At 43.7% G+C, this 12,608-nt stretch overlaps 1 protein-coding gene across 1 annotated transcript in view; it reads right to left on the bottom strand.

The window, feature by feature from the left end:
* LOC112239624 (short transient receptor potential channel 5-like) overlaps positions 1 to 12,608 on the bottom strand; it is a 110,405-nt gene that overhangs the window by 20,739 nt on the left and 77,058 nt on the right. The window contains exons 7-11 of the mRNA XM_042298507.1: positions 6,704 to 6,841; positions 3,764 to 3,913; positions 3,236 to 3,284; positions 1,659 to 1,798; positions 1 to 90 (exon numbers count right to left, since the gene is read on the bottom strand). The exon at positions 1 to 90 is cut by the window's left edge and continues 54 nt beyond it. Of these exons, the coding sequence (XP_042154441.1) occupies positions 1 to 90; positions 1,659 to 1,798; positions 3,236 to 3,284; positions 3,764 to 3,913; positions 6,704 to 6,841 (567 nt within the window). The remainder of the gene's footprint in view (positions 91 to 1,658; positions 1,799 to 3,235; positions 3,285 to 3,763; positions 3,914 to 6,703; positions 6,842 to 12,608) is intronic.

The raw sequence follows: 12,608 nt of genomic DNA, 5'->3' as shown, positions 1-12,608 counted from the left end.
ACTGAAGATATTAGCTATAGCAAACAATGCTTCTGCTATCAGGGTAGGGTGCCACATCTCCCACTCTTCTCTAGGACGGGAAGAGTTGTACTACAGAGAGAAAGAGAGAGGGTTAAGGAGGGAGGGAGAGAGGGGGTAGGGTGCCACATCTCCCACTCTTCTCTAGGACGCGAAGAGTTGTACTATGGAGAGAAAGAGAGAGGGGTAGGGAAGGAGGGGGAGTTGTAGAGGGAGAAGGAGAGGGAGAGAAGGGGGGAAGGGAGGGAGAGAGAGGGAGGGGGGAGAGAGAGAGAGAGAGATGGAGAGAGGAGAGAGAGAGGGGGGGGTAGGGAAGGAGAGAGAGGGAGAGAGAGAGAGAGGAGGGAGAGGAGAGAGAGGGAGAGAGAGAGAGAGAGAGAGAGAGAGAGAGAGAGAGAGAGAGAGGGGAGAGAGGAGAGAGAGAGAGAGAGAGAGAGGGGAAGAGAGAGAGAGAGAGAGGGGAATGTAGAAAGGAAAGGAGAGATTTTTATGGTTTGACAACATGTCAAAGTTCAATCTTGGCATGGTTGAGCTCCTCTCATTCTGAATGTAGCTTCTCAGCCATTATCACAGGAATCCATCTAGCACTGCTGCTATCAACATTCACTAACACAAACACCCATCATGCATGCACTCACAACAAACTACACACATTCAGCTCTCGTCAGAACACCAAGTTGAAGCCTATCAACACTGAATGTTCTAGAATGTTCATCACAATGTTCCAGAATGTTCCAGAATATTCCAGGATGTTCCCAGATGTTCCAGAATGTTCATCACAATGTTCCACAATGTTCCAGAATGTTCCCGGATGTTCCAGAATGTTCATAAAAATGTTCCCGGATGTTCCAGAATGTTCATAAAAATGTTCCCGGATGTTCCAGAATGTTTAAAAAAATGTTCCAGGATGTGCCAGAATGTTCATCACACTGTTCCAGAATGTTCATAAAAATGTTCCAGGATGTTCCAGAATGTTCATCACAATGTTCCAGAATGTTCATCACAATGTTCCAGGATGTTCCCGGATGTTCCAGAATGTTCATAAAAATGTTCCAGGATGTTCCAGAATGTTCATCACAATGTTCCAGGATGTTCCCGGATGTTCCAGAATGTTCATAAAAATGTTCCAGGATGTTCCCGGATGTTCCAGAATGTTCATAAAAATGTTCCAGGATGTTCCCGGATGTTCCAGAATGTTCATAAAAATGTTCCAGGATGTTCCCGGATGTTCCAGAATGTTCATAAAAATGTTCCAGGATGTTCCAGAATGTTCATAAAAATGTTCCAGGATGTTCCAGAATGTTCATAAAAATGTTCCAGGATGTCCCAGGATGTTCCAGAATGTTCATAAACATTTTACAGGATGTCCCAGGATGTTCCAGAATGTTCATCACAATGTTCCAGGATGTTCCAGGATGTTCCAGGATGTTCCAGGATGGTGTGTTGATGAATATTTCACAAGGAATGTTCCTAGAAAGAACACTTCTGGGCAACTCCCCCAAGGTTTTTCCTCCGTACCCCAAAAAGCTGGTGTGTTTTCTAGGAAGAGCCCTCACCACCACGAGTAAATCACCAACTGTGTGTGTGTGTGTGTGTGTGTGTGTGTGTGTGTGTGTGTGTGTGTGTCTTACTTATCTTACCTTAACATAAGCCACTATCTTCAGTGATATAGTAGCCAGGTAGAGGGAGTTCATAGCAAAATCCATCAGGTTCCACCAGTCATGTATATACTCTGTAAAACCTCCATCCCACATCTCCTTAATCTCAGCCCAGATAAAACCTGATATATATATAGAGAGAGACAGAGAGGAAGAGAGAGAGGAAGAGAGAGAGAGAGAGAGAGGAAGAGAGAGAGAGAGAGAGAGAGAGAGAGAGAGAGAGAGAGAGACCAGTTGGTATTACTCTTCAATAACAGACCCCAAAGCAAATCAGGGGAAGGAAATTGGATTTGGGAATTCAAGGTGGAAAAATGTTTTCTCTCCTCAGTGATTCTGTCTCAGTGATTCTGTCTCAGTGATTCTGTCTCAGTGATTCTCCCCTCAGTGATTCTCTCCTCAGTGATTCTGTCTCAGTGATTCTCTCCTCAGTGATTCTGTCTCAGTGATTCTGTCTCAGTGATTCTGTCTCAGTGATTCTCTCCTCAGTGATTCTCTCCTCAGTGATTCTGTCTCAGTGATTCTGTCTCAGTGATTCTGTCTCAGTGATTCTCTCCTCAGTGATTCTCTCCTCAGTGATTCTGTCTCAGTGATTCTGTCTCAGTGATTCTGTCTCAGTGATTCTCCCCTCAGTGATTCTCCCCTCAGTGATTCTCCCCTCAGTGATTCTCTCTGTGATTCTCTCCTCAGTGATTCTGTCTCAGTGATTCTGTCTCAGTGATTCTCTCCTCAGTGATTCTCTCCTCAGTGATTCTCCCTCAGTGATTCTCCCCTCAGTGATTCTCCCCTCAGTGATTCTCCTCTCAGTGATTCTCCCCTCAGTGATTCTCAACTCAGTGATTCTCAACTCAGTGATTCTCTCCTCAGTGATTCTCTCCTCAGTGATTCTCCCCTCAGTGATTCTCCCCTCAGTGATTCTCCCCTCAGTGATTCTCTTCTCAGTGATTCTCTCTGTGATTCTCTCCTCAGTGATTCTCTCTCTGTGATTCTCTTCTCAGTGATTCTCTCTGTGATTCTCTCCTCAGTGATTCTCTCTCTGTGATTCTCTCCTCAGTGATTCTCTTCTCAGTGATTCTCTCTCAGTGATTCTCTTCTCAGTGATTCTCTCTCTGTGATTCTCTCCTCAGTGATTCTCTCTCTGTGATTCTCTCCTCAGTGATTCTCTCTAAATGATTCTCTCCTCAGTGATTCTCTCTTAGTGATTCTCTCTGTGATTCTCAACTCAGTGATTCTCTCCTCAGTGATTCTCTCCTCAGTGATTCTCCTCAGTGATTCTCTCCTCAGTGATTCTCTCTGTGATTCTCTCCTCAGTGATTCTCTCCTCAGTGATTCTCTCAGTGATTCTCTCAGTGATTCTCTCCTCATTGATTCTCTCCTCAGTGATTCTCTCTGTGATTCTCTCTGTGATTCTCAACTCAGTGATTCTCTCCTCAGTGATTCTCTCCTCAGTGATTCTCCTCAGTGATTCTCTCTGTGATTCTCTCCTCAGTGATTCTCTCTCAGTGATTCTCTCCTCAGTGATTCTCTCTCAGTGATTCTCTCCTCAGTGATTCTCTCCTCACCTAGTACCCAGGGTAGTATCATCCATTCAACCACAGTAGGAGGAGGGCCCTGCATTAAATGACATCAGATTAGATTGGATGAATGTATTGGTCACAAATGGTTAAAAATATTAAAAACATCTTCCTAGTCGGCAAAAACCATACGATGTTGTTCTGATTTTGTTATTTTAATATAATGGAAACACTGGGCCTAAGGTTACCTGCATTTGTAGATAAATATATATGACCTAATAAATGACTGACTTAGCATAACTTAAAAGGGATACTTCAGGATTTTGGCAATGAGCGAAACTAGCGTTAGCACAATAACTTGAAGTCTATTGGGGAGCATGCTAACAGACACTTCCAGTCATTGTGCTAACGCTAGTTAGCATTTGCTCGCAAAACTACCTCTAACTTCCTTCATACTGGACACAGAAACATAACAATGGTATACACAAGTTCATCTGACTCTGGGCGAAGTAGATACCAACATCCCGAAGTATCCCTGTAATTAATATTTAATTAATTCATTACTTTCTGACTTACCTGCATATGTAGGTTAGTCCTGGCGATGTGTTGTGAGGCGAGGAGGAGGAGGAAGAGGAAGTTCAGGTACGATGCTGTGTGACAGATAAACTTGATGAAGGGTTTCTTCACAAACACACCTAAGGCAGACTTAGGGGCTAGGAGATAGATCTGGAGAGAGAGGGAGGGGAGAGAGAGGGAGGCAGAGAAGAGAGAGGGAGGAGAGAGAGAGGAGAGAGGAGAGGGAGAGACAGAGAAGAGAGGGAGGCAGGCAAGAGAGAGGGAAGAGAGAATAGAGATGGAGGCAGAGAGACAGAGAAGAGAGAGGGAGGCAGAGAAGAGAGAGGAAGGAAGGAGAGCAGTAAGAGAGGGAAGAGAGGGAGAAGTGATGGAGGCAGATAAGAGAGTGGGAGGAGAGAGAGAGGAGAGATGGAGGCAGAGAGACAGAGAAGAGAGAGGGAGGCAGAGAAGAGAGAGGAAGGAAGGAGAGCGGTAAGAGAGGGAGAAGTGATGGAGGCAGATAAGAGAGAGGGAGGTTAGTACGGTTCCAGAAACATTCCCAAAGTTTTTTTCTGAAATCACAGTTGGAATATTCCCAGTTGGAATATTCACAGTTGGAATATTCACAGTTGGAATATTCACAGTTGGAGTATTCCCAGTTGGAGTATTCCCAGTTGGAGTCTTCCCAGTTGCAGTTGGAGTATTCCCAGTTGGAGTATTCCCAGTTGGAGTATTCCCAGTTGGAATTTTCCCAGTTGGAATATTCCCAGTTGCAGTTGGAGTATTCCCAGTTGGAGTATTCTCAGTTGGAGTATTCCCAGTTGGAGTCTTCCCAGTTGGAGTTGGAGTATTCCCAGTTGGAGTATTCCCAGTTGGAGGATTCACCGTGGGAGTATTCCCAGTTGGAGTATTCCCAGTTGGAGTATTCCCAGTTGGAGTCTTCCCAGTTGGAGTATTCCCAGTTGGAGTCTTCCCAGTTGGAGTCTTCCCAGTTGCAGTTGGAGTATTCCCAGTTGGAGTATTCACCGTGGGAGTATTCCCAGTTGGAGTCTTCCCAGTTGAAGTCTTCCCAGTTGGAGTATTCCCAGTTGGTGTATTCCCAGTTGGAGTATTCCCAGTTGGAGCCTTCCCAGTTGCAGTTGGAGTATTCCCAGTTGGAGTATTCCCAGTTGGAGTCTTCCCAGTTGGAGTATTCACAGTTGCAGTTGGAGTATTCCCAGTTGGAGTATTCACAGTTGGAGTTTTCCCAGTTGGAATTTTCCCAGTTAGAATTTTCCCAGTTGGAGTATTCCCAGTTGCAGTTGGAGTATTCCCAGTTGGAGTATTCCCAGTTGGAGTTTTCCCAGTTGGAATTTTCCCAGTTGGAGTAATCCCAGTTGCAGTTGGAGTATTCCCAGTTGGAGTATTCCCAGTTGGAGTATTCACAGTTGCAGTTGGAGTATTCCCAGTTGGAGTATTCACAGTTGGAGTTTTCCCAGTTGGAATTTTCCCAGTTAGAATTTTCCCAGTTGGAGTATTCACAGTTGGAGTATTCACAGTTGGAATTTTCCCAGTTGGAGTATTCCCAGTTGCAGTTGGAGTATTCCCAGTTGGAATTTTCCCAGTTGGAATTTTCCCAGTTGGAGTTTTCCCAGTTGGAGTATTCCCAGTTGGAGTATTCAAAGTTGGAGTTTTCCCAGTTGGAATTTTCCCAGTTAGAATTTTCCCAGTTGGAGTATTCCCAGTTGCAGTTGGAGTATTCCCAGTTGGAATTTTCCCAGTTGGAATTTTCCCAGTTGGAGTTTTCCCAGTTGGAGTATTCCCAGTTGAAGTATTCACCATGGGAGTATTCCCAGTTGGATTATTCACAGTTGGAGTACTCACAGTTGGAGTATTCACAGTTGGATTATTCACAGTTGGATTATTCACAGTTGGATTATTCACAGTTGGAGTATTCACAGTTGGAGTATTCACAGTTGGATTATTCCCAGTTGGAGTATTCTCAGTTGGAGTATTCACAGTTGGAGTATTCACAGTTGGAGAATTCACAGTTGGAGTATTCCCAGTTGGAGTATTCACAGTTGGAGTATTCACAGTTGGATTATTCGCAGTTGGAGTATTCACAGTTGGAGTATTCCCAGTTGAAGTATTCCCAGTTGGAGTATTCACAGTTGGATTATTCCCAGTTGGAGTATTCCCAGTTGAAGTATTCCCAGTTGGAGTATTCACAGTTGGAGAATTCACAGTTGGAGAATTTCCTTACTTATTCCCTTCTGATTCCGGAAATGTTCCAACGTCCGGAATTACACATATATATATACATTAGACTTTTTGGCAGTACTGAGCTGAGCCAAACCAAGCTGAGCCAAACCAAGCTGAGCCAAACCAAGCTGAGCCAAACCAAGCTGAGCCAAACCAAGCTGAGCCAAACCAAGCTGAGCTAAACCAAGCTGAGCCAAACCAGGCTGAGCCAAACCAGGCTGAAAAGAAAAGAGAAGGGCCGGTTTGGGTCGGTATGATAGTGTTTGGGTCTGTACGATAGTGTTTGGGCCTGTACGATAGTGTTTGGGCCTGTACGATAGTGTTTGGGTCTGTACGATAGTGTTTGGGTCTGTACGATAGTGTTTGGGCATGTACGATAGTGTTTGGGTCTGTACGATAGTGTTTGGGTCTGTACGATAGTGTTTGAGTCTGTACGATAGTGTCTGGGTCGGTAGGATAGTGTTTGGGCCTGTACGATAGTGTTTGGGTCTGTACGATAGTGTCTGGGTCGGTAGGATAGTGTTTGGGTCTGACCAGCGAGAAGACAGGAAACAGCAGTCCTATAAAACCGGTTATACACACACACACACACACACACACACACACACACACACACACACACACACACACACACACACACACACACACACACACACACACACACACACACACACACACACACACACACACACACACACCCACACACTACTATATACTGACCATTGAGAAGACAGGGAACAGCAGTCCTATGACGAAACAGGTCCCCAGTTTGACAACCCAGTGTCGCCTCCTCCAGCCAGGAAACCCATCGTACCACAGAGTAGCTAGGAGCTGTTGGCAGTTAGGCTGGGCTACAAACTACAGATAGAGAAGAAGAGGACAGACAAAAACCCATCATACCACAGAGTAACTAGGAGATGCTGGCAGTTAGGCTGGGCTACAAACTACCCAGAGAGAAGAAGAGGACAGACATGAACCCATCATACCACAGAGTAACTAGGAGATGCTGGCAGTTAGGCTGGGCTACAAACTACAGATAGAGAAGAAGAGGACAGACATGAACCCATCATACCACAGAGTAACTAGGAGATGCTGGCAGTTAGGCTGGGCTACAAACTACAGATAGAGAAGAAGAGGACAGACAAAAACCCATCATACCACAGAGTAACTAGGAGATGTTGGCAGTTAGACTGGTCTACAAACTACAGATAGAGAAGAAGAGGACAGACATGAACCCATCATACCACAGAGTAACTAGGAGATGCTGGCAGTTAGGCTGGGCTACAAACTACAGATAGAGAAGAAGAGGACAGACAAAAACCCATCATACCACAGAGTAACTAGGAGATGCTGGCAGTTAGGCTGGGCTACAAACTACAGAGAGAGAAGAAGAGGACAGACATAAACCCATCATACCACAGAGTAACTAGGAGATGCTGGCAGTTAGGCTGGGCTACAAACTACAGAGAGAGAAGAAGAAGAGGACAGACATGAACCCATCATACCACAGAGTAACTAGGAGATGCTGGCAGTTAGGCTGGGCTACAAACTACAGAGAGAGAAGAAGAAGAGGACAGACATAAACCCATCATACCACAGAGTAACTAGGAGATGCTGGCAGTTAGGCTGGGCTACAAACTACAGAGAGAGAAGAAGAAGAGGACAGACATAAACCCATCATACCACAGAGTAACTAGGAGATGCTGGCAGTTAGGCTGGGCTACAAACTACAGAGAGAGAAGAAGAGGACAGACATAAACCCATCATACCACAGAGTAACTAGGAGATGCTGGCAGTTAGGCTGGGCTACAAACTACAGAGAGAGAAGAAGAGGACAGACATAAACCCATCATACCACAGAGTAACTAGGAGATGCTGGCAGTTAGGCTGGGCTACAAACTACAGAGAGAGAAGAAGAGGACAGACATAAACCCATCATACCACAGAGTAACTAGGAGATGCTGGCAGTTAGGCTGGGCTACAAACTACAGAGAGAGAAGAAGAAGAGGACAGACATAAACCCATCATACCACAGTTGAGACAAAAGAAGAAAGAGAGAGAGGGGAGGGACTGTGGTTGTAAATGTAAGTGTTTTTTAATCTCAGTAAAACCCCAGAGAGAGAGAGACTAAACAAACAACAACACGAAGAATTATCTATCCAAAATGGAGATGTATGGGTAAACCACTTCTCCAATCTTTTTGGCTCTATAACAAAGAATAAAGAGCAAAAACATATACATGATCAAATACAGATCTTAGAATCAACTAGTAAAGACTACCAGAACCCACTGGATTCTCCAATTACATTGAAAGAGTTACAGGACAAAATAAAAACCCTCCAACCCAAAAAGGCCTGTGGTGTTGATGGTATCCTCAATTAAATGATCAAATATACAGACAACAAATTCCAATTGGCTATACTAAAACTCTTTAACATCATACTTAGCTCTGGCATCTTCCCCAATATTTGGAACCAAGGACTGATCACCCCAATCCACAAAAGTGGAGACAAATTTGACCCCAATAACTACCGTGGAATATGTGTCAACAGTAACCTTGGGAAAATCCTCTGCATTATTATTAACAGCAGACTCGTACATTTCCTCAATGAAAACAATGTACTGAGCAAATGTCAAATTGGCTTTTTCCAAATTACCGTACAACAGACCATGTATTCACCCTGCACACCCTAATTGACAACCAAACAAACCAAAACAAAGGCAAAGTCTTCTCATGCTTTGTTGATTTCAAAAAAAAAACCTTCGACTCAATCTGGCATGAGGGTCTGCTATACAAACTGATGGAAAGTGGTGTTGGGGGTAAAACATACGACATTATAAAATCCATGTACACAAACAACAAGTGTGCGGTTAAAATTGGCAAAAAACACACACATTTCTTCACACAGGGTCGTGGAGTTAGACAGGGATGCAGCTTAAGCCCCACCCTTTTCAACATATATATCAACGAATTGGCGCGGGCACTAGAAGAGTCTGCAGCACCCGGCCTCCCCCTGCTAGAATCCGAAGTTAAATGTCTGCTGTTTGCTGATGATCTGGTGCTTCTGTCACCAACCAAGGAGGGCCTACAGCAGCACCTAGATCTTATGCACAGATTCTGTCAGACCTGGGCCCTGACAGTAAATCTCAGTAAGACCAAAATAATGGTGTTCCAAAAAAGGTCCAGTCACCAGGACCACAAATACAAATTCCATCTAGACACTGTTGCCCTAGAGCACAAAAAAACTATACATACCTTGGCCTAAACATCAGCACCACAGGTAACTTCCACAAAGCTGTGAACGATCTGAGAGACAAGGCAAGAAGGGCATTCTATGCCATCAAAAGAAACATAAATTTCAACATACCAATTAGGATTTGGCTAAAAATACTTGAATCAGTCATAGAGCCCATTGCCCTTTATGGTTGTGAGGTCTGGGGTCCGCTCACCAACCAAGACTTCACAAAATGGGACAAACACCAAATTGAGACTCTGCACGCAGAATTCTGCAAAAATATCCTCCGTGTACAACGTAGAACACCAAATAATGCATGCAGAGCAGAATTAGGCCGATACCCACTAATTATCAAAATCCAGAAAAGAGCTGTTAAATTCTACAACCACCTAAAAGGAAGCGATTCACAAACCTTCCATAACAAAGCCATCACCTACAGAGAGATGAACCTGGAGAAGAGCCCCTAAGCAAGCTGGTCCTGGGGCTCTGTTCACAAACACAAACACACACTACAGAGCCCCAGGACAGCAGCACAATTAGACCCAACCAAATCATGAGAAAACAAAAAGATAACTACTTAACACATTGGAAAGAATTAACAAAAAAACAGAGCAAACTAGAATGCTATTTGGCCCTACACAGAGAGTACACAGCGGCAGAATACCTGACCACTGTGACTGACCCAAAATTATGGAAAGCCTTGACTATGTACAGACTCAGTGAGCATAGCCTTGCTATTGAGAAAGGCCGCCGTAGGCAGACATGGCTCTCAAGAGAAGACAGGCTATGTGCTCACTGCCCACAAAATGAGGTGGAAACTGAGCTGCACTTCCTAACCTCCTGCCCAATGTATGACCATATTAGAGAGACATATTTCCCTCAGATTACACAGATCCACAAAGAATTCGAAAACAAATCCAATTTTGAAAAACTCCCATATCTACTGGGTGAAATACCACAGTGTGACATTACAGCAGCAAGATTTGTGACCTGTTGCCACAAGAAAAGGTCAACCAGTGAAGAACAAACACCATTGTAAATACACCCATATTTATGCTTATTTATTTGATCTTGTGTCCTTTAACCATTTGTACATTGTTAAAACACTGTATATATATATATATATATAATATGACATTTGTAATGTCTTTACTGTTTTGAAACTTCTGTATGTGTAATGTTTACTGTTAATTTTGGTTGTTTTTCACTTTATATATTCACTTTGTATGTTGTCTACCTCACTTGCTTTGGCAATGTTAACACATGTTTCCCATGCCAATAAAGCCCTTGAATTGAATTGAATTGAATTGAGAGAAAGAGAGGGGAGGGACTGTGGTTGTAAATGTAAGTGTTTTGTTAATCTCAGTAAAAGCCCAGAGAGAGAGAAAGAGAGGGGGAGTGACTGTGGTTGTAAATGATCCCCTGTCAGAGACTTTGATTGTATCTGTCCATTCTAACATAATAAAACATGACCTTAGTACCGTTCGTAAATCCCAGGACTTTAACTAATTAAAAAGCCTCTACAGTTGTTCACTGTAGAATATGCTAATGTTGTATTGCCTTGTCTGTCAAGACTTACAACTCATTCCCAAACATTTATCAAAACTTGATTTATACTACTGTCGATGTGATGAACTCGACAACATGAACACACACAGACACAACTATAGGTTTTTATCCTTTAAAGACATTTAAAGACATTTGAACAAAAACACCTACAGCAACTAGGTCTCACAGTCTCATGTCAGAATTAAACGTTGATCCATGTTTCTCAATACATACTAAACTAAACACATGGAATTGTTTTTAAGATGGTCAAACCATTGATCATTTAACTCTTTGATTTAGAATTTTAGGACCCCTTTAGGTATCCCCACAAAAATATAACAAAATGATTTGATAAAATATTGAATTTGGCCTTTACTACTACAGGACCTAGAAACACAACGGATAACACATTCATGATGAACAAAACAAACACAGGTCTTGAAGTGTCTGTCCTATATCTAGGAGATATAAGAAGCTCAGGATATACACATTGGGGAGAACAAGTATTTGATACACTGCCGATTTTGCAGGTTTTCCTACTTACAAAGCATGTAGAGGTCAGTAATTCTTATCATAGGTACACTTCAACTGTGAGAGACGGAATCTAAAACAAAAATCCAGAAAATCACATTGTATGATTTTTAAGTAATTAATTAGTATTTTATTGCATAACATAAGTTTTTGATACATCAGAAAAGCAGAACTTAATATTTGGTACAGAAACCTTTGTTTGCAATTACAGAGATCATACGTTTCCTGTAGTTCTTGACCAGGGTTTCACACACTGCAGCAGGGAGTTTGACCCACTCGTCCATACAGACCTTCTCCAGATCCTTCAGGTTTCGGGGCTGTCGCTGGGCAATACGGACTTTCAGCTCCCTCCAAAGATTTTCTATTGGGTTCAGGTCTGGAGACTGGCTAGGCCACTCCAGGACCTCCAGGATGCTACTTACGGAGCCACTCCTTAGTTGCCCTGGCTGTGTGTTTCGGGTCGTTGTCATGCTGGAAGACTCAGCCACGACCCATCTTCAATGCTCTTACTGAGGGAAGGAGGTTGTTGGCCAAGATCTCGCAATACATGGCCCCATCCATCCTCCCCTCAATACGGTGCAGTCGTCCTGTCCCCTTTGCAGAAAAGCATACCCAAAGAATGATGTTTCCACCTCCATGCTTCACAGTTGGGATGATGTTCTTGGGGTTGTACTCATCCTTCTTCTACCTCCAAATACGGCGAGTGGAGTTTAGACCAAAAAGCTCTATTTTTGTCTCATCAGACCACATGACCTTCTCCCATTCCTCCTCTGGATCATCCAGATGGTCATTGGCAAACCTCAGACCGCCCTGGACATGCGCTGGCTTGAGCAGGGGGACCTTGCGTGTGCTGCAGGACTTTAATCCATGACGGCGTAGTGTGTTACTAATGGTTTTCTTTGAGACTGTGGTCCCAGCTCTCTTCAGGTCATTGACCAGGTCCTGCCGTGTAGTTCTGGGCTGATCCCTCACCTTCCTCATGATCATTGATGCCCCACGAGGTGAGATCTTGCATGGAGCCCCAGACCGAGGGTGATTGACAGTCATCTTGAACTTCATCCATTTTCTAATAATTGCGCCAACAGTTGTTGCCTTCTCACCAAGCTGCTTGCCTATTGTCCTGTAGCCCGTCCCAGCCTTGTGCAGGTCTACAATTTTATCCCTGATGTCTTTACACAGCTGCCTGGTCTTGGCCATTGTGGAGGGGTCGGAGTCTGTTTGATTGAATGTGTGGACAGGTGTCTTTTATACAGGTAACAAGTTCAAACAGGTGCAGTTAATACAGGTAATGAGTGGAGAACAGGAGGGCT

The sequence above is a fragment of the Oncorhynchus tshawytscha genome, linkage group LG15, assembly GCF_018296145.1.
Source record: "Oncorhynchus tshawytscha isolate Ot180627B linkage group LG15, Otsh_v2.0, whole genome shotgun sequence".
NCBI classification, from domain to species: domain Eukaryota; kingdom Metazoa; phylum Chordata; class Actinopteri; order Salmoniformes; family Salmonidae; genus Oncorhynchus; species Oncorhynchus tshawytscha.
The sequence above is the reverse complement of the archived record's forward strand: the minus strand, read 5'-3'. Positions and strand labels throughout refer to the sequence as shown.